This window comes from Sinocyclocheilus rhinocerous, unplaced genomic scaffold (assembly GCF_001515625.1).
Source record: "Sinocyclocheilus rhinocerous isolate Xijiao unplaced genomic scaffold, SAMN03320098_v1.1 scaffold576, whole genome shotgun sequence".
Taxonomy (NCBI): Eukaryota; Metazoa; Chordata; class Actinopteri; order Cypriniformes; family Cyprinidae; genus Sinocyclocheilus; species Sinocyclocheilus rhinocerous.
In genome coordinates this window covers 3,574,373-3,598,404 of record NW_015662167.1, presented here as the reverse complement: position 1 = coordinate 3,598,404, position 24,032 = coordinate 3,574,373, and the positions used below count along the sequence as shown (strand labels likewise).

The window sequence follows — 24,032 nt, the reverse complement described above, 5'->3', positions numbered from 1 at the left end:
CTGAAGTGCAGTAATAAATGTATGTAGATTGTGTGGGCATCTAAAATCTGATGCATTTCAAAAAATAAAGCTGATTTGTTTTAGTTTGTTTAACTTGTGCTTACAAGGAACTACATGTCATTACAAGGAACCTATATTAACACACTACATGCAATCAGCATGACAAGGATGGAAGAGTTGAACTGCTGTAACAAACACAAGATTAGGCTTCTAGGAACTAATTAATGTCAATCACTGGTATGATTAATTGGTTTTAGTAATAACCTTATACAAATAACAATTTTCCAGGTGCACATTGGTTTCTAATCTTGAATTTTAATAGTTATATTTATATAAGTGCTAAAAATCACAGCGACAGTGATTTGATTAAAGTGCCTTTTATTTATCTGGCCACTATAATCACTTAATTAAGTTGGAAAGCTTTGTGCATAATTGCTGGTCTCTTGAATAATTGTAGTTACCTAATAGGGGGGAAAAAACAATTGTCTCTGCAAACTGAAGTAACTCTTTGTGTATAAGATCTCGTTTGCCTGTTGTTTCCTCAAACTGCTGAAAGGTGTGTGTTTATGAAGTTGGAGTGTTCTTCTTTAGGTCTTCCCTCCAGTTGCCAAAATGGCAACAGAACAAGAGGCAATCAAGAAATATATTTACAGTATCAGCTGCTGCTCTTCTGAAGGGTTTTTAATTGCCTAGTGAGACAAATTATCTCCTATTCTTGAATTAGGTGTGAAAGCTGAAGAGGGACACTCAGTGTTTGGATAGATTTAACCAATGAACATGCAGACCATTTTATTTGCTTTTAAAAGAGCTTTAAAAGCATGATTTCATGATTGTTGAACTGTTGCTCTCGGTGTATAAAGTTTACTTTTCAGGAGATTTTTTTTTGTGACATGAAATGTAATTTTTTTTTATTTGTTTATTATTAAATGGTGAATTTTAATACATTTATATTAAGTTACAATTTATAATATATTAGTATGTAATTTATGCACTACTGGTCAAAAGTTTGAAATCATTGTTTTTTTCTTCTGTTTTTGAAAAAAAAAAAAACGTATCTTATGCACATCTGAAAAAAGTATAGTAAAAACTGTGTACTATCTGTGTTGGTAGTGTATCACAGTTTCCACAAAATATTAAGCTGCACAACTGTTTTAAAAATGGTCTTGGACACAATATCATATTTAAAGGAGTCGGCATCACAATATTTATATAAAGACCACCATTTTTTTTTTATCAAACTTTGTTAATTATGAAGTTTGAAATCATTGTTTTTTTCTTCTGTTTTTGAAAAAAAAAAAAACGTATCTTATGCACATCTGAAAAAAGTATAGTAAAAACTGTGTACTATCTGTGTTGGTAGTGTATCACAGTTTCCACAAAATATTAAGCTGCACAACTGTTTTTAGCACTGATAATAATAAGAAATGTTTCTTGAGCAGCAAATCAGCATATTATTGTGATTTCTGAAGGATCGTGTGATACTGAAGACTGGAGTAAGGCTGCTGAAAATTTAGCTTTGCCATCACAGCAATAAATTAAAATATTTTAAAATAGAAAACAGTTATTTAATATTGCACAATATTACCGTTTTCACTCTTTTTAATCAAATAAGTACAGCCTTGGTGAGCGTACGAACTTAAACAAACTTAACATTTAAGTTAACATTTAAAATCCATTAAATCTCTGTACTTACTGATGACTTTGGTCTCTCTTCCTTATCTTTCTCTCACAACAGTTTCTTGGCTTCACACAACAGTGTGTCCTGAATTAGATTTAAAATGCACGCTCGCCGGAGCGCCTGCTTCTAAAATACACAGAGGAACAAGGAGCATCTCTAAATCTTCTCTAGAACAACATGTCTGAGCTTTAAGGGCCATGTGGCCTTGCTGCTTAATGTGTCTCAAGGCTTTGTTCCAGAGATGCTTTCTCAGCATAAATACACACATTTCATCTATTCCCTTTTTTCCCGAGAGGAACAACAGGGCTGCTTTGTTCCACCCTATTTTCTCCTGTGAGGTACCATGAAAGTGCTTAAAAATGTCTGTGACACCACAAATCAGCGGGCTGTTTATCCCACTTATGATATAGCAGAGAGGAACGCTTGTAGACAACAAAGTCGGCCATTCCTCTCTTCCTGGAGACATTTGCTTCGCCATTGATGCCTGGGAAAGCCATTACCATTAATCACACCAAAGAATTACACGGCGCGCAGTCCAGCCCGGTCCATCTCGCAGTTGTGTTTAGATTTCTTGTTGTGCAGATTACTGTTATTAATGGCAGAAAGGCCGCTTTGCAAACTCTCATTAGATGTTATTTTAATGGTGAGACTGATGGATTAAGATGCGGCAGAGGCCATGCTTGCTTCTACAACCAGTTAATACGAGCCAATTACTGCGACGCGTTTGCCGGCCTTAAGGTTTTTTTTTTGTTTTTTTCCCAGTGATAGTCAACTCAGTTCCGGTTCATTTCTGATGATTTTAGCACTTGTACACTCAGCATTTTTCTACGTAGTCCATGCTATACTTAGCCGTCGCTTCAGATCCAAACTGCTTTCCTGAGGCGATCCATGAGCAGCTGGGTTTTTTTTTATTCATTTGTTACTCAGTACTTGGTGATATGTTTTTTATGAGACATTGCAGCAGCTTCATGTCAGCCCCGTGCTCCATCTCTCCAGACATTTAAGGCGCCGTTTTAACACTGACATACCAGGCGGCACAGGAACTGCATTAATAAATGTTAGGAGCACAGTGGAGATGTCTCACTGACATTTAGCAGTAATATCCGGCTTGGCAGAGGCTCCCATATGCATGTGGTGGTTGAAGGTGAGGAGCAGATGGAGAGTATGCAGGCTATAAACAGGTCTGTCTGACTTCCTCTGGTCAAAGGCTTATGCCACAGGGCAGATCAATACAATGCTGCAACGAGCCAGAGTAACGGAATGTACTGTAAGCCTGTTCAGTGGATTTTAGCTCAGTTAAAGCTCAGCTCAACACATGAGCGGGCATAGTAGTCCAGCGGTATTAGATATGTTCAGCCTTCAAAGCTTCAGTTATTCTAATCATTTATGACGGCTTCCTGTAGCCCCAGACTAGACGCCTACAGACCACCTTTTTGCACATAAAACTGAAAGCGCTCCAATTGGATTACCTAAATAGTAATGCTATTTTCTTATATAATTTTTTTTCCTTCTTATTAAACAAAGTTTTAATTTCCAAAATATTGTCAAGATTTTGACATTTTACTACCTATACTAGTCCGTTGGTCATATGGCACACAAAACACAGGAGTTCAAAGTCGTCATCTGATTGGTTGAATTCTGCAGGATTTCTGAGAGACGTGTGTGTTGCGTTCTTTAACGTTCCACTTGGAAACAAAGATGTCATGGTGCCAAACCCCCTCATGAAGAAGAAAGCTGTAGTGTTTACAACTGTAACAATGAGCGCTTATCGGGATCAACTAAACGCTGGATTTTCAAAAGTATGTGAAATATGTAAAGTTTGCTGCAAAGACTCTTTAAAATAAGAGTTTTACACACCGGTCTGTTATTGTGGAGACATTTCCACGCAATGATGGAGCACAAACATGATGACATGATGGAGCACAAAACAAATCGTGATTGTTTGCTTTACCTGTCAGTCATATGGACTCTTGGGTGGTAGTTAGTTAGCCATTTAAAGCGGCCAATGTTCCCAGACCTTATGCTGTCAGTCTGAAGGTCAGGCTATGCGAGACTATAACTGTACTAACCTCACCCTGTCATAAAAAGGTCAAATAATTTGATAATTTAACATTTTAACATGCAAAGATTGCTGACAGCCCCAGATTATTGTTGTTCAGCATTTACTGCATGGTAAACCCATCATACTGTCTATTGTAGAACTATGTTGCAGTGACAGTAATTTCTTGATTTATGCAAGGAATGCAAAATCAGCATACAAACTCAATCAGTGGATTTTAATATATTCATTCATGTCTGTTCCGGTTTATTTGTGTTCACATAGCTTCTCTGAACATTGTCAATTAGGGCTTTTAGTCCAAAAGTGTGCACATTGGAGAAAATATTGATATATTTACATACATATTTACATATGTTTATTGATCTTTAATTTATTGATGTATTTATCTATATGTCTTTATTTATATATTTATTGATAATTATTGACCTTGACATAATCATTATGGTGTGCAGGGGTCCTTTCTATGATGATTTTTTTTTTCTCTCTGCATGTTTCTGTATGTTGGCTTGAAAAAAGACTTTGGTTTAATTTTTCTAATATTTTTAAGCAGTGAAGCAGTTTTGATAATTTGATAATCTTACTATTAAAAGATTTAATATTAAATATTATTATTACTTAATAATTAAGATTACTTAATGTTTTCTTTTCAAGAATGCAATTGTTTTAATGAGTATTTCTGTATTATGCAATGAGGGAATTTGTATCACTATGACATTTTTGACTTTGCCCCTCAAAAATATTAAAATAGATATTAATATAGAAATGTAAATATATTAGTGTATGTATGAATTGCATTTTTATTGTATTTCTGTAAAGGAATTAATAGAGAGAATTGAGAGAGTGTTTTGATACAGTGCAATAGGGGAGTCACGATGCACTGGCTTTCATAAGTCCAATAGTGAATGCCACATGAACACAAAATAAAATGTGGCTGGCCGCTTTAAATGTTGTTCAGATGGTCTCTTCCTGTCTAAGTGGGCGGTTCTTTGGCAGAATAATCTGTGAAGTGACTCATTGCCAATCAAAATCTGACTATGTGAGACCATGGGACTGGCATCAGAATTGTCTAAAAGATTCTGCAGTTGATCAGTCGAAAGAAGTTTTAAAAGTATTTTGAGGAGGTGGACACTGTTAGATTGATGGTGACTGGCTCTTTAAAATGTGCAAATGAAAAAGGAGAAAATGTTGTGGCAGAAGTGTTATAAAAAGAGGAGGCGTGGTGTCCTTATTGTACCAAGGGAAGTGAAGGTCACGTGGACATCGTCTTATACTTAGACCTCAAGGACACCTTGCTCATGCGCCAGGGAGAACTGGACCTTTGAAAAGGAGAGATGTAATGCTGAATTTATGGTAGTGGTGACAGGTGTAATTAGCATCAGGAGCTAACAAGTTGCAAGCAGCGGCAGAATGTCATTCCTGCTCTTGTTGAGCCTTTTATGAGCTTGGATATTTAGTGTTCCTGAAATTAAAGATACAGGAGATCAAATTAGAGTTTTGTGGCTTTTAGTTCATGTCTGTTACAGTAGCTTTTATCTATCTATCTATCTATCTATCTATCTGTCCGTCCGTCTGTCTATACTGTTGAAAATACACTACCATTCTGCTTTCTATTTGAATATATTTTAAAATGTAATTTATTCCTGTGATCAAAGCTCCTTCATTTTCATTTTGAAACACTTTTTAAGACCTGCGATTACAGTTTCTGATATTTAAAGTGATGATAAAGTTTGTGTTAATCTCGTCGGCTGATTCCATTTGACCTGCTTTGGTTTATTTACATTCTGGTTGTTGTACCTGTCCCTCAACTTCACATTGACAAGCTGAATCCTGCCGCCCATGGGAGCGAGTGCTCAGATTGGCAGCAGACATTTATGTGATGTGAGTTGATGCTGGTTAGGGCATGATGCTTACAGTTTGTTGACATCAGAAGGATTGAGCATTGGGGAGACCCATGTGTGACAGGATACAGGATGTGTCATCTGTCAGAGGTTCGCCGGATTGAGCTGATTTCCCAGCAGTCCAGAGCAGGTGTGAACGTATGCCCTCCTTGGTGATATGGAGACGGCCTGAGAGGGATTTAGACGGAGGTATGTGCCAAGAATAGTTTGGTTTTGAATCATTTAGCTTTACCTTACAGAATTCCAATGCGGCCTTGGGCTAAATGCTGACTGTGTCCTTCATTCGGCTGTAAACAATACGCTACATTGAGTTTTCTTGAACGCCCTCGTGTTAGCGGTCCTTCCTATCAACCTCATTAGTATTTTCATTCAAATGTGAAGACAAATCATATCGGGGGGGGGGGTTCTTGACTCTTAGTCTCCGGCACAAAGATGACGGATGGCGTTTCTGCTAGAAGGTGTTATTAGGTTGATTCAATTACAGTTGAGTCGTAGGCTGACGCGTATGATGTAACGTGTAGCAGCGAAGTAGAAATTGAACTGCCTGTGTGGTTAACCGCTACGACTTCTGGACCGAACCCCTCATCATCGCTTGGGCATAATTGGGTAATCCTGCCGTGGTCTTTCCTAAAGCTAGCTCTAGCCAGAGACTTTGTGGCTTAGCCGAGCCTGACCGCTCGCCCGTGGGCGCAGTTATTGGAGAAAAACACTCCTATTCCTAGGTCTGCCCTGTCATTCAAATATTTTGTTTGTCGGCTGTCATTTCTTGTGAAGGTTTATGAAAACTAGACCTTTCCCGGTTGGACATCGGTTAAGGGGGAAAGTGTTTGAAATATGTACTGCTCAGACCCAAGTGCACAAGTCCATGTAATGAGCTATTTTAAAATCCCTGCTCATGGCTCTTTCCGTATCAGTAAGTCACACAATATCACACCATCCTGCTCGTAGCCATTTTTCGCCCCAAAATTAGCATGCAAACACAAAGGCATATACAACCGCTCACATCTGTGATCGGGTGGGAAACTGTGTCTCATTTTAATTTCAAAAGCAGAACAATTAACAATGCAGAAAGAAAAGATCGGACAAAAGATGTATGTTACATCAGCGTGCTTTGTACAAAGCTGGTTCCAATTTACAACTTGTAATTTATTCTTTACTCTATATTGTTTAAGCATTGACCCCATAAGGATGCTATTAAAACGCTGGCAGGAGTTAATTTAGTTCATCTAGGGAAGTAGAGACAAGCACTATTCAGTGTTTTTAGACTAGTTTAAAGTTCAAAGTGTGTGTGTGTGTGTGTGTGTGTGTTTGTGTGTGTATTTGTGTAAATGTAATGAAACGTATTGTTAAATTAAATTAAACTACTGTTAAATTGTTTTGGGTTAAAGACTTGAGTAAAGACATTGTTACAAAAAGTTTCTATTTGAATTTTGTAGTTGTACTTTTGATCTATCTATCTATCTATCTATCTATCTATCTGTCTATCTGTCTGTCTGTCTGTCTGTCTGTCTCTGTCTACACACACACACACACACACACATTAATACACAAATACTAAAGTAAATCTGTTTCAGCTAGAATTAAGTGTCCCAAATCCTTTAAGTGATGATTTTCTAGCTCTTAGTATCCAAGTATCTTATTATTTTACCCTACTAAATGATTTGACATTTAAATAAAAATACCACATATGAACATACGCTTCCAATGGACCAATTTCTCCAGACTTTCAGATCTCTTTATGGACGTATGGGTGCTAAGTGGAAGGGATTTTATTTGAGAGCTTCAGCTCTTTTTAATGACCTGTAGCTCTCGAGGCTTATCCATTCAAATCTCCTCCGGCGTAAAGATCCCTTGAGCGTGATGATTAAATTAAGATTCTTTAACAAGCACATCGAGGTGCAGCTAGATCTCAGAGAGAATGCTCCACGTGTTGCATTGGCAGACCACCTTACTGTAGGAATGTATTCTCATTGACAGAAAACTGATCTGAACCACTTTTTAAAGGAATAGTTTACCCAAAAATGAAAATTTGCTGAGAATATACCCATCTAAGGTGTTGATGAGTTTGTTTCTTCATCGAAACAGATTTAGAGAAATTTAGCATTCAGTGGATCTATGAAACTTCTGCAGTAAATGGGAGCTGTTCACTTCACAAGATGTTAACTGATGGACTGTAGTTGTGTGGATTACTTGTGGAATATTGTTATGTTTTTATCAGCTCATTCTGATGGCACCAATTCACTGCAGAGGATCCATTGGTGAGCAAGTGATGTAAAGTGTAAATTTCTCAGAATCTGTTCTGATGAAGAAACAAACTCATCTACATCTTTGATGACCTGAAGTTAAATACATTTCCAGCCCATTTTCATTTTTGGGTGAACTGTACCTTTAACGGAAAAGTCCATCTGCCTGTTTCCATATGGTGCATTTAACGCATATATTGTGTGCTCGGCAATCCATCTGTGCTCTTGCTTTAGGACCCAGAAACCGACTACATTTCTAGAAGACAAAGTTTGGGAGAAAGTGATTTCTTGGGGTTCAGGCTCCATCACAGTTTGGGAATTTTAAAACTAAGTGAGGTCGCAGATCTGCTGGAATTTGTTCTTATCCTTGCTCCCTTATTTCCCTTGAGGCTTAGAGTGAGCTGCTCTGTCTTCCACTGAGATAAATGTACGGAATTGCCAAGTCAATTCTGTCAGTCTGACACAGTGATAAGGCCTTGGCCGATGCGGTGAGCAATTGAGCTGTTTTGTCTGACAAGAGCTAATTGAGACCTCAAGATAGACAGATTATTGAAAAGCACAGAATTGGTCTGGCGAATCATTTTGTTTTATGTTCCTAGAGTATTCTGAGGCGTAGTGATTTATGCTCACATTCTTGTTTGAGCAGTTGTTGTTTTGGTCATTGAGAGACTTAAAACAGTAAATGGGTTTTAGAAGGAAATGTTGTTCTAAAAGCGCTGTGGGAAATCCTCATGTTGCTGTCTGTGGTCCTGAAATTGTATTACAGCATTGTTGAAATGAAGAGTAATATCTAATGTGACATCACTATTAGGTTGAATGTAAATATGATGTAAATGTAAAACATATTTGATTGTGAAACAGCACGTCAAGGCTGCAATCGCAAGGACTCGTCAACGGTGAGATTTTCCATTGAACATGGCAATGAATACAGATTTGGGTATTATAATATTTCATTCTCCAGGTAATAATCACTCCCCTAGAGAGCTTTGAAAACCCCATGTTTCTCATTTCACATCAAAATTCAATAAATCTACTGTAGTCTATAGTCTTCAATGAAATGTGTTATCTCTTAAGGTAAATGAGGAGATTGGCAGGGATCGCTAAGGAGTTTTGTTTTAATTTGTCCCCTGCTATGAGGGACTTAATTTCCCAGCATGCACTGGCATGCAAGATTGGATATCTCCTTATGAAGTGATGTTCCAGATGAACATAAAGCATCTGCAGTTATCATTCCCTCCTTTAATGGGGATTGAATGCATACTGTGATTTGGTATAAATGCTAACAAATACAGTAAAACAAATAATCAAATGAAGTTTTCTCACATTGAGGTTCTGGATCTCCTTCCCCTTTCGCTGTCTGGAGTATTGACTGGTTAGATGGATAGACTGTGCAGTCAGTAGGATCCAGGCCACCTGCTAGGCAGATAGAGAGAGTGCTCACTAGAGCAGGATGTTCCCGTCTTTATCCTTAAGAGGCAAGAGCTCTTCCACTTGTGATTCATAGCTGTACCTAAGCATTTGATAAATGTGCTTTCAGTGTGTTGGAAATGTGATTAACTTTGTAATTATGCTCAAACGGGGAGTATTTTGTTGATTCGGAATTATCTGCATAGGTGCATGGATGCGGAAGAATTTGTTTCACATAAAATTATTTTGAAACAACACAAAACATTGTAAAACTTTGTTAGTGTAGAATAACAAGAACACAGCTATTTTTGCTAATTAATAATGTGCATTAAAAAGTTGGCCATATGCCATGATAAAGTGTAGGTCCACAAAAAAACCTTTATATGAAGTTGCTGGCTAATTGTGTGTTATAGCTGTAGTTAGAAAGAGTTAGCTGAAGCGTCAGTTTATTTGTGGGGTGGGACAGCCATAGCCAAGCTGATTTGGAGACAAAATTAAACAGATGGCAAAGTGTCCATGGCTTAAGTGTAATTAATGGAGCAAACGAAGCTCTCCTTCAAACGTCTGTGTGTGTGTGCGATGTGCTGTTGAGAAGATCTGAGTTCAAGAATGAAAGAAAAACTTTGACACATCATATTTTTTTAAATTACATTTTAAAGCATTTTTTATTCTTTTGCCTGTTTGATACTAGGGAAATGCAGATTCCCTTGAAGAGCTTTGGGCCTTTTTGTGTTGCTTCATATCTTGTTTTCATGACTTTAAATTTTAGAAGAGAATAAGCAATGTGAATTCTCATTTAATGGCTGATTGCACAAAATTAGCACAAAAGAACTTAACTTCAGTTCTGTAGAATTGGACATTACATATAATTTACATAATTTTGTAAACACAACACTCAGTTTAACATTTACTTTTTTCAACAAATGCATATCTGTGCAATTTTATCTAATACTAAAGGTAGGCCTACGTCTCAAAAGTGGATGCAATGTTACAGTATGATGTTAAACAATTTTACTTTTTTTTTTTTGCTAAGTACTGCAACAAAAATGGTAACCTGCAAATATGGTATTTATATCTGATTTAACCTATAAAAATAGTTTTGTTTGTGTAAATGAATGTAATTAAGTTAATTCAGTGATATTACATAATATTTTTGACTTGAATAAAACAGTTTATTTCGATGTTACCATTTTTTCACTGCCTATTTGTGCATATGTGCTTAAGGCCTTGTTACATGATCATAGAATTTGACATTTTGAGTGATTTTCATTTTATAGACTTAAGATTCAGCATAACAAACATGGTTTGGTTATTTTCAAGTGATAACCTTCATTTCCTTGGCAACGAAAATGTTTTGAGCTGGCTGTTAGCTTTTGTCAATTAGTTTTAATTAATTCTGCAATAATTCTGAATAATATGATCTATTATATCATGAAGTTGTCTGGTTTATGTTAAGCTTTTCAACCTGCACTTCATATCCCCAACACCATCTGGCCATTTGGCGCTTTTTTCAAATGTGTGAAAATGAACATGTTCCAGTGATGTCTTACTTTGCCTCTGCAGGATATCTGACCGTAACGATTGAGCCATTGCTACCAGTTGTTGTGGGAGATACAGTGACTCTAAAGTGCAACTTCAAGACAGATGGAAGATTGCGAGAGATCGTTTGGTACAGGGTAAGTTGTTATATTCAGCATATGAGCTAATATTTCATCTTTATTTTATTGTTCATAATCTGTTCTTTTGTTCTCTGATTGGATCTATTATTGCAACAAAACATGTTAACGTACAGCCTTTTAAACTGCATGACCTTGATGCTGCTTAATTGCTTTTTGTTAAATGGCTGCATATCAGACCTAGTGCTAGTGCTACCCCTAGAAAACAAGTCTGTTTGCTTGGGGACAATCTGTTTGGCAGACCGGGGAGTGTTTAGGAATCATTTTTACAGTTGTGATTGTTGACGATATTGGCACAGAAATACTAAACCTTTAATATTCAGCTGGTCATGATGGCTGTGTCTTAAAGGGGTCATATGATGCTGCTAAAAAGAGACTTTAGTCTTTGCAACTTTACAGATCTTCTTTATGCACCAAGAGCTTGTAACACTCTAAAGAGAAAGGAAAAAATGAAATCGCATCATATGACCCCTTTAATATATCCCAGCTGGATGCTTCACATTTTACTACGCACTATTAGTGTATTGCAAAGCAGAAAGCGTATGGATTAGTTAGGCATTTGCAAGAGACATTTCTGAATAAATTATACCATATATAGCTGCATAAATTGCATATGCAATATATATGAACAAGACTGCCTGAATGTAAAAACTGTGCAATAAAGTAGGGCTGCACGATAAATCGCATGCGATATTTAACGCGCATCTTGTCAGTAAAGCCGGTTCTTTAATCAGCGGTAAATCTCCATCACCTGCGGGCTTTCACATGGAGCAGCATTAACTACACAGAGCCGTTGTTCACTGACAAGCTGCGCAAAACCACAATCATATTTTGCGCATGTTTTGCGCAGCTTGTCGGTGAACAACGTCTCTGTGTAGTAAATGCTGCTCCATGTGAAAGCCCGCACATTCTGTGTTTTTCTGTCAATATGGGGTGCTGTGTGTACATTAATGAGGAAAAAAAATTAACTTAAATGATTTTAGCAAATGGCTGCAATATAACAAAGAGTGAAAAATTTAAGGGGGTCTGAATACTTTCCGTACCCACTGTATATCAATACATAGACAAAAACTGCAATCATGTACAGACAGATAGTTGAGCGCATATCTGTTTAAGTGCAAAACACCGTCTTTGATTCAACCTTCTGTTCACAAATGCGACACATCTACTGTCTCCAGACTTGTCTTTGCAAATGCTGACCTTTCCAGACAGAACAAAAAGAGATTAATAGCACTTTACATATTAGCTATAGTCTCATACATCATACTGAACGGTTAGACAGTCCCACTGAATCAGTACAGGTTCCAGGAAGCTTGTTTGTTGGTACAAGGTCTCTTTCCTGCGTGATTGGTTGTTTATTGCACAGGTGAAAGTTATAACTTTGGTGGTTTTGTTGACAGGAAAAAAAGGTTATTAATGATTGAGAATATATTTTTATGAATATATTCAAAATCTTATCTTACATCCTCACAGAGTTATGAGCCTGTGGAAATAGCAAAAAGCACAGGCCGCTTTTTTTTTTTTGCAGCAGCATCAGCAGAACGTAAGAGTGATAATGAACGGATGCAGAGCACGCACTTCTGATTGGCTTAGCAGCTGAGAAGAAATGTCTATTTGCACATTGACAACCGCAATTTAAAGGAAGCGCCTCTGCGGGCAGAGCTGTCAAAATTGCCTTTTGGCGTCTGATCAAAACCGCAAGGTGGTAATATGAACCAACCCGCCGTCTCCTCTGACTGCTGATCATCACACGGCCTAATACATTATAAATCAATTATCTGCACTTGGCTTCCAAAGTTTCTTTAATCTCAGGCTTTTATTTGACTAAACTGTCGACTCCTCAGTTTTCGCTTGTGTTTGAAATGTAACCCTGGTTGATATCCACCTTTGGGATTTACAATATCTAATCAACAGCTCTGGCGAGTGACACAGAGGCTGTTTGAATAAAAGATCGCAGCTGTGGGTTGTTCATTATGGGGATGCTGTTATCTTGACGGGTCCTGTTTGAAGGTTTTGTAATGCACACCGTAGTCCGATTTCTCCTTTAAGATTCTCTGTCGAGCTGAGGGGCTTCCTCTGCTGCTCAGATAAAGGATATTGCTATGGAGAGGCTCTTTAAGCAGCGCTCCCAGAAAGCACCCATGCCAAATTGAGGCTTGTTGCCTGATTGGAGGATTCGTTTTCGTCTTAATAGCTGCCTCTGCTTCAGGTCCATGACAACAGCAAATCATGTTTTGAGTGGAGTGTGCATTTCAATATCCACTGGCATTTTACATGCATAATCTCTGATGAATGAAAGCTAGTTCCAACTGCTCCAACAAAACCTAATAATTGTTGGAATATGATGTTTGTTGGGGAAATGCAGAAAAAAAAAGGATTTATGTAACAGACTGTTTCGAATGTTGGTATCTGTTCCAGCAGTGTGGCCAGTAGGGGTGTCGAAATTAATTGTTTCTACGATGCATCGCGATGCAGACGAGGACGATTCGGTATCGGTTCAGTAATAGACCATAACCGATTATAACGTACTGACGCTTTCCTGCTGTCATTTGTCGCATACGTGCTTTGTCGTGGTAGCATACAATGGCGGAGGGAGGCGAGACGCGAGTGTGAGTAATTAAAAATGTCCCAACTACTTTAAATGCCGACATCTGGGCACATTTCAGCTTTTACGAACAACCTGGTAAGCACAACCTGGAGAAGACACACGCTGTGTGTAAATCATGTCACACACAAATAAAATATGCAGGGGGTAATGCTACTAACTTGAGAAACCACGTCAGGTTCAGTTCATATATCTGACTGCTTGGATTTATTGACAAAATTGTATACATTAACTAAAATAAAAAAATTGAGGATGCAGTGCATCGTCAATGCATCGTGATATCGTGATGAACCAAATCGATGACATGATTATATATATATATGTATATATTTTAGAAAAATATGTTATGTTTATATATTAAATATATTTGTATATCATAGAAATTATATGAATATAAATATATACATGTAAATATATGTAAATATTTTCAAAATATATATTGTATGTGTGTGTATTTGTATATACATAATGAATATACACAATACCCACACATATATTATGTAAACAAAAACTTTTATTTTGGATGCAATTAATTGTGATTAATCATTTGACAGCACTAATAAATACATAAAATAAATAAATAATACAAGTTAAAAAAAAAGGAAACCTGCGAATAAAATTAATAAATACTATAATAGTAAAGACCATATTTAATGCTAAAATAGCACTGATAATTGCCACTCATTCGGGTAATTTATACCTTTGGCAACTAAACAGTTGATGGTAGCCATTGACTTCTATAGTATGAATAAAAGTACTATGTAAGTCAATGGCTACCATCAACTGTTTGGTTACCAACGTTATTCAGAATATCTTCTTTTGTTTTCAACAGCTGAAACAAATTCATACAGGTTTGGAACAACTTGAGGGTGAGTAAATAATGACAGAATTTTAATTTTTGGGTGGTTTTAAATTAGAGAATAGAAAATAGAACAGAAAACAGAATCTTTAAAACAGAAAAAAAGTAAATATGATTGCAGATGAATAATAAATAGGCTATTTTAATATTGCTTTAGAGTTTGTCTTGTTACTACGCAATATGCTTTTACATTTTAATGGGGTATTTTTCTTTGCAGTAGCGTTAAGCTTATTTGCAAGTAAAATAATGCAATAAATCAGTATTTCATATCCATGTATTTATTTATTTGCAAAAGTACCATTGTAATTCGTATACAGGAAGATGTTCAGTCTTTTTTATTCTTTGGAACCAAGCAACATTTGTTAAAAAATTGGACAAATTGAGAGCAGTTCTCTTTTAAATTGTACTTTAGTATTACAGTGTGTTAATGGGTTCAAGTGCTGTGTGATGTTAGCAGAATTCCTTTTTTTTTTTTATAGATTCCCTCAGGTTTATAATGTCAGCACAGACTTAGAAAGTCAAGGAGCCCACCTACCACACTCGCTATATCTTTAGAAGTTAAATAGTTAATGTAAATAGTAATCCAAATGCATAGAAGCATCCAGAGTAAGTGCAATATTGCAAAAAAGGCTTTAATTAACACACACGTATGTCCCTGTTCCCCAGACCATTGGAATGGGCTTTCATAAAACTACAAACAAACCTCTGATGCCTTGATGATGCACCATGGGTGATGCTAAAAATAGAGATAGAAATAACTTTGAAACTATTTTATATTACACCCATGGAGCTGGGCGAGAGCTTGGAATCCTGGGAAGGCCCATGGAGAATTTTCCTCTATAAAACGTCTGGCAGTTCATCTCACGTTGTGCTTGTACTGATTATGTCATTCTAATGAAGAGATACCCTCGGCCCCGTCCCACCGGGCAGCTCCACGGTGACGGCTGCTAACGCAGAGTTTCCGCCTGACTGCCTGTTGAGTGCCACTCTGAATTACCTATGATCTCACCAGATTAACCCTCTCTTGCACATTACTCTGTACTAAAGTGCAGGTTTACACATGCTGGGCTGCGGTGTGCTCCCGATAGAGGGTGTTTAACACCCATTTGCCCTCAGGACACATGCAGATTAATGCCTTGTGTTTTTATAAGACACTGAAAGGTTTCCTGCGATAGGACGGGCAGATTCAAGAGGCTATGTATGCATCTTCTTCTCAATATGCACTACCGGTTAAAAGTTTGGAAAAAAATGATTTTATAATATTTGAAGTCTCTTGAAGTCTGCTCATCAAGACCGAATTTAATTGGTTAAAAATACATCAGCAAAAAATATTATTACAATATTATTAAATATTATATGTATGAAATATTATTACAATTTAAAATCTCTGTGTATATTTATGTATATATAAATAAACACACATACATGTACAGTATATATTTAATATATAATATAAATCGTAAACAAAAACTTTTATTTTGGATGTGATTAATCGCGATTTATCGAGTGACAGCACTAATAATAATAATAATAATAATGATAATAATATTTTTATATTACTTTGGTAGTGTGTAATATATTATATTTCATATAATATAAAATATTAAGTAGCAAAAACTGTTTCAACATTGCCATCACAGGAATACATTTAATTTTAAAACATAATACAAAAATTCTGTTAAAATGTAATAATATTTCACAATATTACTATTTTTATTGTATTTTCAATCAAATAAATGAAGCCTTGGTACGTATAAGAGACGTTTTTCTAAAACTTCATTATTCCAAACATTTGACCTGTAGTGTTGTTTCAATAAGTAACAGGCTTTAAAGACATAGTGGTTGAAAACTGTCTGATATTGCAGAGTCATCAACATAATGCATTTTCAAGGTGAGCCTTCACTGAAAAGCTACGGATATCTTCATGCAACATCTCAGAAAGCTCATTTTTGTTCTCCAAAGTAAGGTCAACCTTTAACTCTCATGTTGACATCCTCAGAGTTCTGGCTCCCACTCAGCTCTAATATTCCGGACACTTTGGTTGTTTCCCGGCTTAGTTTTTAGCCCACGTCTCCGCAAATCCCATTACCACTATTGACACTGAAGCACACCATTACAGTATGCAAATTACTTTGCTCTTGGCAATATAATGCAGCTTTAAGGAGTGGAGGAGTGTGCAGATTAACACGCCTGTCTTTCGGACCACCATAACAGAACGTTACCTCAGCAGCTCCTGTTTGTTTGTTAGCGCTATATGTACTGTCAACTGCAGAGGACCTTTTGACCCAGAGGTGGTGATCTCAGACTGAATAACAAAATGATTTCTTAACATTAAACCTGAGAGGCACCGCATTCCGATTCCTGGATTGAGGATTCCTGCACTTGGTTGCTATAGTAACAGAAGTGTTGGATGGAGTCTGTGTGTTCTCACTTTGTGTACTTGGTGCACTCCTGTGGGGCTCCCACGTGCCGCTCTTTCTGCTATTTCAGAAGCCCTTGTGTAATTGTGTCATGCAAATTTGCTCCTCGGCGGGAAAAAAAAGCTCCTTAGTCTCCGAGAGTTGCACAGCGGAGCTAAAAATATTGTTTCTGGATATTTTTACCCTCCCATGACTCTAAAGAATCAAGATTGCTTTCTGAAGGCGGTTCTTTATGCTGTGTAAGCTGTATGAGGTGAAGGCTTTGAAAACAATGTGATTATTAGGGTTTTCGTTTTCATTAAAGCCTCAGATTAAGGCACTGAGGTGAGATGACCTATGAAATGACAGGAAACATGCGGTATTCCTCCGTTAACAAGGGTTTAATACTCTGGATGTTGCACAAGTTGCAAATTATTGCCAAGTAACTCAGGTTTATGAGGGTAATACGGCATATGATGATAATCAAACAAATGGTCCACGTAATTGTTTGATGTCCTCTGATATTTACGCTGAATGTGGCTCTGAATGTGGCTTTAAATCAATATTCAGATGAAAAAATAAAGAGCATAGATGCTTACTTCTTTATATGTAGTGTAAATCCATACAAGAAAACTCTCCAGCGCAAATGATGCTCTAAATGTAATGTTTCTGTCTAATGAGCCCCTAAAAGACCGATTTGGCTTCGAAAATTACTGCCACTGAGATAGTGTTATCTCTGAAATGGAAAAAATTAAACGCTAAAATTTCTTCTCAATTTGTTTTTTAAAGGCCCTCTACCTTTGTTCATTAAATGTACTGTGCTTTTTGTCGAATAGATGGTGTGAAAATAAAGATATTAATTAGAAAATCAAACAAACCAGAGTTTGCTACAATAATTTGAGTTGGATTTCAAGCTAGGATTGTTTAATGTTCCTCTCAGAAGCTTTGTGCTATTAAATTATATGGGTTTAGATGTAAAATGCTTATCATCCTGTCAATGTCAGAGTTGTTTTTCCAAAGAAAATTGCGTCTGATGATTCCAGAATGTCTTGAGTTTTGTGGGCAAAAGTGGAACAACATGCAAAATGCAACATGCATTTATTGAGAGGCGCTGCATTTCATCATGCATTGACTGTTTTCATTACATCAGTACAATACAGTATGCTAATAGAATACTGTGTACACATTCAACAAAGCTACAATTTGGTAAATAATGATAGTGTTAGACAAGCTTTGAATTTAGTCATCTTTTTTATATTTAATTACTTAGTTTTTTTACATTTATTTATTTTTAATTTGGTTATTTTTAGTGGTGTGTATTTTAGTGGTTCTTTATTTAGCAGGCTGACAAGTTAAAAATAGTATGACTTTTTAAAATGTGTCTCAAGACTCCTAACATATTTTGAGTATACAAAGTAAAAGTGTAAGAAATGTGTCTGATCAACCTGGAACCCAGCCTGATGATTTTGTGCTTCTTCAAGACAAGTTTGTTGAATAATTATGTAAGCCTCTGGGTTTTAAAACCTGGGGGTTCCAAGGATCCCCAAATTTGATTATCATTTTCAAAAATACAAATGCTTGTACACAACCGTTGAAATATATATATATTTTTTTTTTTTACATTTTTGAAAGAAGTCCCTTATGCTCAACAAGGCTGAAATTATTTGATCAAAACTACATTAAAACAGTAATATTGTGAAATGTTATTACAATTTAAAATAGCTCTTTTTGTCACAATACGCTGGAGCACGGGAAAGAGGAGACATGGAGATTTCACAAAATGAGAGTATTTAATAATTCAAAAGGGAGTCACAGAGCACAAGGAAGACGTTCACAACGAGTAGACCCGACAAAGGAAGACTGAACAAACAGGAACTTAAATACAAGGGATAATTACTTAACACAGGTGCACAGAATGACTAATTAACTAAACGAGGACAGGAACATGACCAAAAAAGGGAACACAGGAACAGAAACAGGGGCAAAACATAACAAAACACGTCCATGATCCTGACATATTGCCCCCCTCCCGGAAGGCGCATCCTCGCACCGTAGAACAACAGGGGGTGGGGGGGACTTGGGAGGTGGCTCAGGAGGAGGACGGACACCCGGGAGGGGGCTGGCAGACAGAGACCAGGGAGGTGACGGTGGAGGGAGGAGCCAGGGAGGAAACAGGAGGAGCCAGGGCGGAAACAGGAAGAACTTGGAGCAGGAGGAGCCAAGCAGGACCCAGGCCACAGCCATGAGGGCGACCCACGGTGGAGCTGATGGAGGGAGGAGACATGGAGGAGGAATGGCTGCTGACTCCTAGGGGCTGACCAACGGCGGCGGAGCAGGTGGTGGAGGCCTCTCCTCTTCGGTGTGGCACAGTCGCCGTGCCATACACAGCTCACCCTCAGCTGCGTTGCAGGGGGCGGATCTCCTCTCCGTGCTCACACTGTCCATGGCTTTCTCCCTCGTGGCGGGCGTTGTTGCCGGCTCACACACCTTGACTGATGTCATGTGCAGCTCCGGCTCCACAGCGATCCTCAGCACTGTACCTCCATGCGGCGATGGCTCGTCAGTCGCGGCAGGCTCCGGCTCTCCGTCAGCGGTGGGCTCGAGCATGCGCTCCGCGCATCGGGGAGATGGTGGGCTGGGCACTGGGTCGGGAGTGGAACTTAAGCAAAGGATACACCTGTGTATCCTCGCTCGAGTGTCCACTCCACAAAGGCGGCGAAATTCGCTCGAGGAGCATCTTCGGATGACAGCGCTCTGCACGAGATGTTCAAACTGGCATCGTAGAATGCACAGAGCACGTCGTCCGGGTAGCTGGTTAGAGCAGCGATGACCAGGAACAGTCTGGTATGGCCCTCGAGCGATCTCTCCCCCTGCTCCAGCAGGAGGAGGAGGTATTCCAGACGGGAGAGGGGATCCATAGAAACAACGGAAACAAAAAACACTGAGGAAAAAAAACGGAAACAAAAACGAAGGGAACACATGGAGGTAACTGTATTCGGTCGGGTCTTCTGTCACAATACGCTGGAGCACGGGAACGAGGAAATGAGGAGACGTGGAGATTTCACAAAACGAGAGTCTTTAATAATCCAACAGGGAGTCACAGAGCACAAGGAAGACGTTCACAACGAGTAGACCCGACAAAGGAAGACTGAACAAACAGGAACTTAAATACAAGGGATGATTACTTAACACAGGTGCACAGAATGACTAATTAACTAAACGCGGACAGGAACATGACCAAAAAAGGGAACACAGGAACAGAAACAGGGGCAAAACATAACAAAACAGGTCCATGATCCTGACAGTTTTCTAATTTATTTAATTTTAAAATGTAATTTATTCTTGTGATGGCAAAGCTGAATTTTCATCAGCCATTATTCCAGTCTTTAAGTGTCACAATATTCTTCAGAAATCAGTGTAATGTGTTGATTTGGTGCTCAAGAAAAATTAATTATTAACAGTACATTACATAACATTAACATTATCAGTAATTTTCACAGTAATAATTTCTCCTAAATTTTACCCCATTGTATATTTTCAAAAGTTGAATAGTAGCTGGTTTGCTAAAGCCAGGGGTTTTGAATCTGTGTAGTTTTAGTGTAGTTTTATTGTCTGTCATTATACATCAGTTACTAGATCCAAGAGGCATAAAGGCAGTAAAACCTCTGTAGGACACTTGTAAAAACTCCTCTGCTGTAAGTAATAATGCTTTTTTTATGACATAGCGGGCATCATTGGTCTCAAAACAGATTTTCTAAATTCATCTTGCTATCACAGAATGATCAAACAAGGCCGTGTTTACTGAGCGATTAGGAGTGGATCAAAGGCTGATTGTGACATTTGCATTAGAATGGGAATGAGATTTACATTCTCGGGCCGACTTTGTCATAGCCCCCTGCCAAAAGTATATTTTCTTCAGGAATATGGGAAAAAGACGGAGAAGTTAAAAAAAAAAAAAAAGTCCAATTCGCCCCGAGTGCTTTTTTTTTTTTTGCTTTGTCACACAGCAGTTTAGGGAGAAAGTTTTCTCATTGGAAAGCACGTCCGGGAGAGACAGCGCCTGTGTCTTTGTTGAGAAGAATCAAATGTTCATCCATTGTAAAGCTGCCATCTAGATATTTTTTCAAACCCTCTGTAAGAATTTCTATTCTTCTTATTTAAAACTCAGAGAACAAAACTGGTTGGACTTGATGTATGTCTGAAAGGTTCGGCGATGTGACCTTTGCCATTTGAAAGAGGCAACAGCTTGGAGAGTGCTGATTGTGCCAGAGAAGTGCACCCTGAGTTGATTTTAGAAAGGGGTTTACATGGGCACCACACTGTGCTCTGAAACACATTTTTCCAACAGATGCCAGCAGGAAACAGCATGTTGAATAGGTAGGAAAAATACAGCATGAGGGTAGATCTCCATTTAGCCAAAGGAACAGGCCACATTAAGTGGAGGAAATGTGGCACATTTCAAGAAATAGTTTGTCCAAAAATGGGGGAAAAAAACAAGAAAGCTGAAAATGTTCTCACCATCATGCCATCCAAGATGAGTGTAGAACAGATTTAGAGAAAAAATATCATTAAATCACTTACTCACCAGTGGATCCTCTGTAGTGAATGGGTGCCGTCAGAATGAGAGTCTAAACAGCTGATCAGTTAATATCTTGTGACATGAAAAGTATAAATTGTTTATAACAATAAAATTCATCAACACATTTTTAACTTCAAAACCATTCTTCCGAAGTTTGAGTCCTCTATTCATAATATTGCTTTCTCTAGTGAAAATGTTTTGTCTGAGTCAGGAGAGAAATATGCACAGATCAAACACTGTTTACAAGTGAAAACAGATCAAAACAGTTGTAAACAAGTACTTCAGTGGATTTTGATGTGCGAGAACAACAGAAGACTTTTCCCACGTTATTATGGATTATGGACTGGTATTTTGGCCAGAAGCAATGGTTTAAATTTAAAATGCCTTGATGGATTTGTTTATTACAAACAAGTAACTTTTTGCTTCACAAAACATAAATTGATGGACAGGAGTCGTGTGGATTACTTCTGGATTACTGTGATGTTTTCATCAGCAGTTTGGACTTTCATTCTGACGGCACCCATTCACTGCAGAGGATCCTTTGGTGAGCAAGTGACTTAATGCAGAATTTTTCCAAATCTGTTCAGATGAAGAAATAAACTCGTTTACATCGTGGATTACATTTTCAGTAAATTTTTATTTTTGGGTGAACTATTCCTTTAAATGGCTTCCAAAAAAAACAAACAAAAAAACTAAAACAATCTGTCAGCCTACAAAAAAAGTTTAACATCACTTTAGCAACTTTGTGGTCATGTGGGGATAGCTGTTTTTTATTATCTGCAGCAAATTGTGGTAACTCTAAGTGATTTTGACAGCTGTTAATCAATCGTGGAACATGGTCATTACTGTCGAAATGAAGCGTCTCTCCCTTGCCCTTTCTGACTCTTCATCCTCCAGTGGCCTGAAGTTTTGAGCTAGATCAATGGCCACTGCTTCTTGTCCTGCGCTTATCTTTACGGTACGGACCACAGCTATTTGGGTCAGCTGTGTGGCAGAGGAGAAACAATTAAAGAAACCTCCCTCTTCTCCTCTGGGTATAACTCTTTGTGCAGAAAGATGGGTTTTGTAATAGATTTTTGTCGGTGTAAAATGAGACGCTGACCTCTGAGTCCGCCAAGCTCAAAGGCATCTGGAGAGGTGAGGGCAGCGCTGTCCCCGTGGGCTTGGAGCAAATTTAATTCTATCCATCACTCTCTGTGATGATGTTAGTCATGCATCCGATAATGAAAAAAAAAAAACACATTCATGCCATCACTAAAAAAGCTTTCTATAATATTTTAAAAGCACGATTGGATACAAACAATTATGACATGTTGAGCAGGGCGTTGAACCCAGACAAATGGCTTTGTCTGTGTTTGTTTTGGCTTTTATATGTCCTCAGCAAAGTGTTTGGCTATGTCTGGTTGCATATTGAACAATTTTTTTGTTTTATTTTGATTTTTGTTTTTGTTGGTGTTTTTTTTTTTTCTTGTTTGCTTCCAATCATCTTGGATGTGCACCTGTAGCTGTGGATTCATGAAGTATCTGTGGTTTTGTTTACCTTTTTTTCCCCTTTTTGTAGCAGTTTGCTCCAGCAGGAACTGCTTGTTTGGACTGTTGTTCTTGCACTCTTGTTCTATTTGGACTTGCAAGTATGCTGATCCATACCATCTCTCTGGACTATACTGTTGACTCGACTGTTATTATGTTGTGTATTAAGATTTTATTTTTTTGTTATATTGTTTGGCACTTGATAATTCATTTTGTTATGTTCATGTATTTCTGTTGTTCTTAAAATGTATAAACAAAAATGTAAACTTTACTAAATGTACAAAATTTATATTTAAACTCCAAAATACAAAATGTATTATGCAATTTGTTTATATGTTTTTAATCCATTTTTGCATATATTTTTGTGTTCGATAAAATATATGAACAAGAATATTGTAACGAATCAGTCCACTGAAGGCAAGTGTAGTGAGAACCCAAGTGCAGTCTTATTTACAGGTGATCCAAACTCCAAACATAATCCAAACAAGATACACAGACTTGACGAGGCATGAACAGACATAACTAGGCATGAACAGATTTGACGAGGCACAAACAGACTAGACTCACCAACAGCGGGTTACAACTCAATACACGACAGGCCTCCATGGCTGTGACAGGGCAGACTGTGAGTTCATGAACGGCCTCCTTGGCCGTGGCAGGACAGACAGTGAGTTCATGAACGGCCTCCTTGGCCGTGGCAGGACAGACAGTGAGTACATGAACGGCCTCCTTGGCCGTGGCAGTACAAACAGTGAGTTCATGAATGGCCTCTGTGGCCGTGACAGGACAGAAAGTGAGTTCAAGAACGGCCTCCGTGGCCGTGACAAGAAAGTCGGTGAGTTCGTGAACGGCCTCCGTGGCCATGACAGGGCAGTCTGTGAGTTCGTGAACGGCCTCTGTGGCCGTGACAGGGCAGACAGTGAGTTCGTGAACGGCCTCCGTGGCCGTGGCAAGACAGTCTGTGAGTTCGTGAACAGCCTATGTGGCCGTGACAGTGCAGGCAGTGAGTTCGGAAGCAGACGCCACCACCTCAGGAGGTTCTGCAGCGGATGCCGCCACCTCTAGAGGTTCTGCAGCGGATTCATGCACAGGAAAGGCC

General features: G+C 38.1%; 1 protein-coding gene across 2 annotated transcripts in view; it reads left to right on the top strand.

Annotated features, from left to right (window-relative positions):
• LOC107727841 (immunoglobulin superfamily member 21-like) overlaps positions 1 to 24,032 on the top strand; it is a 205,770-nt gene that overhangs the window by 79,258 nt on the left and 102,480 nt on the right. For both annotated transcript variants that reach the window (XM_016537856.1, XM_016537855.1), the window contains exon 2: positions 10,849 to 10,961. In XM_016537856.1, coding sequence (XP_016393342.1) covers positions 10,849 to 10,961 — 113 coding nt within the window. The remainder of the gene's footprint in view (positions 1 to 10,848; positions 10,962 to 24,032) is intronic.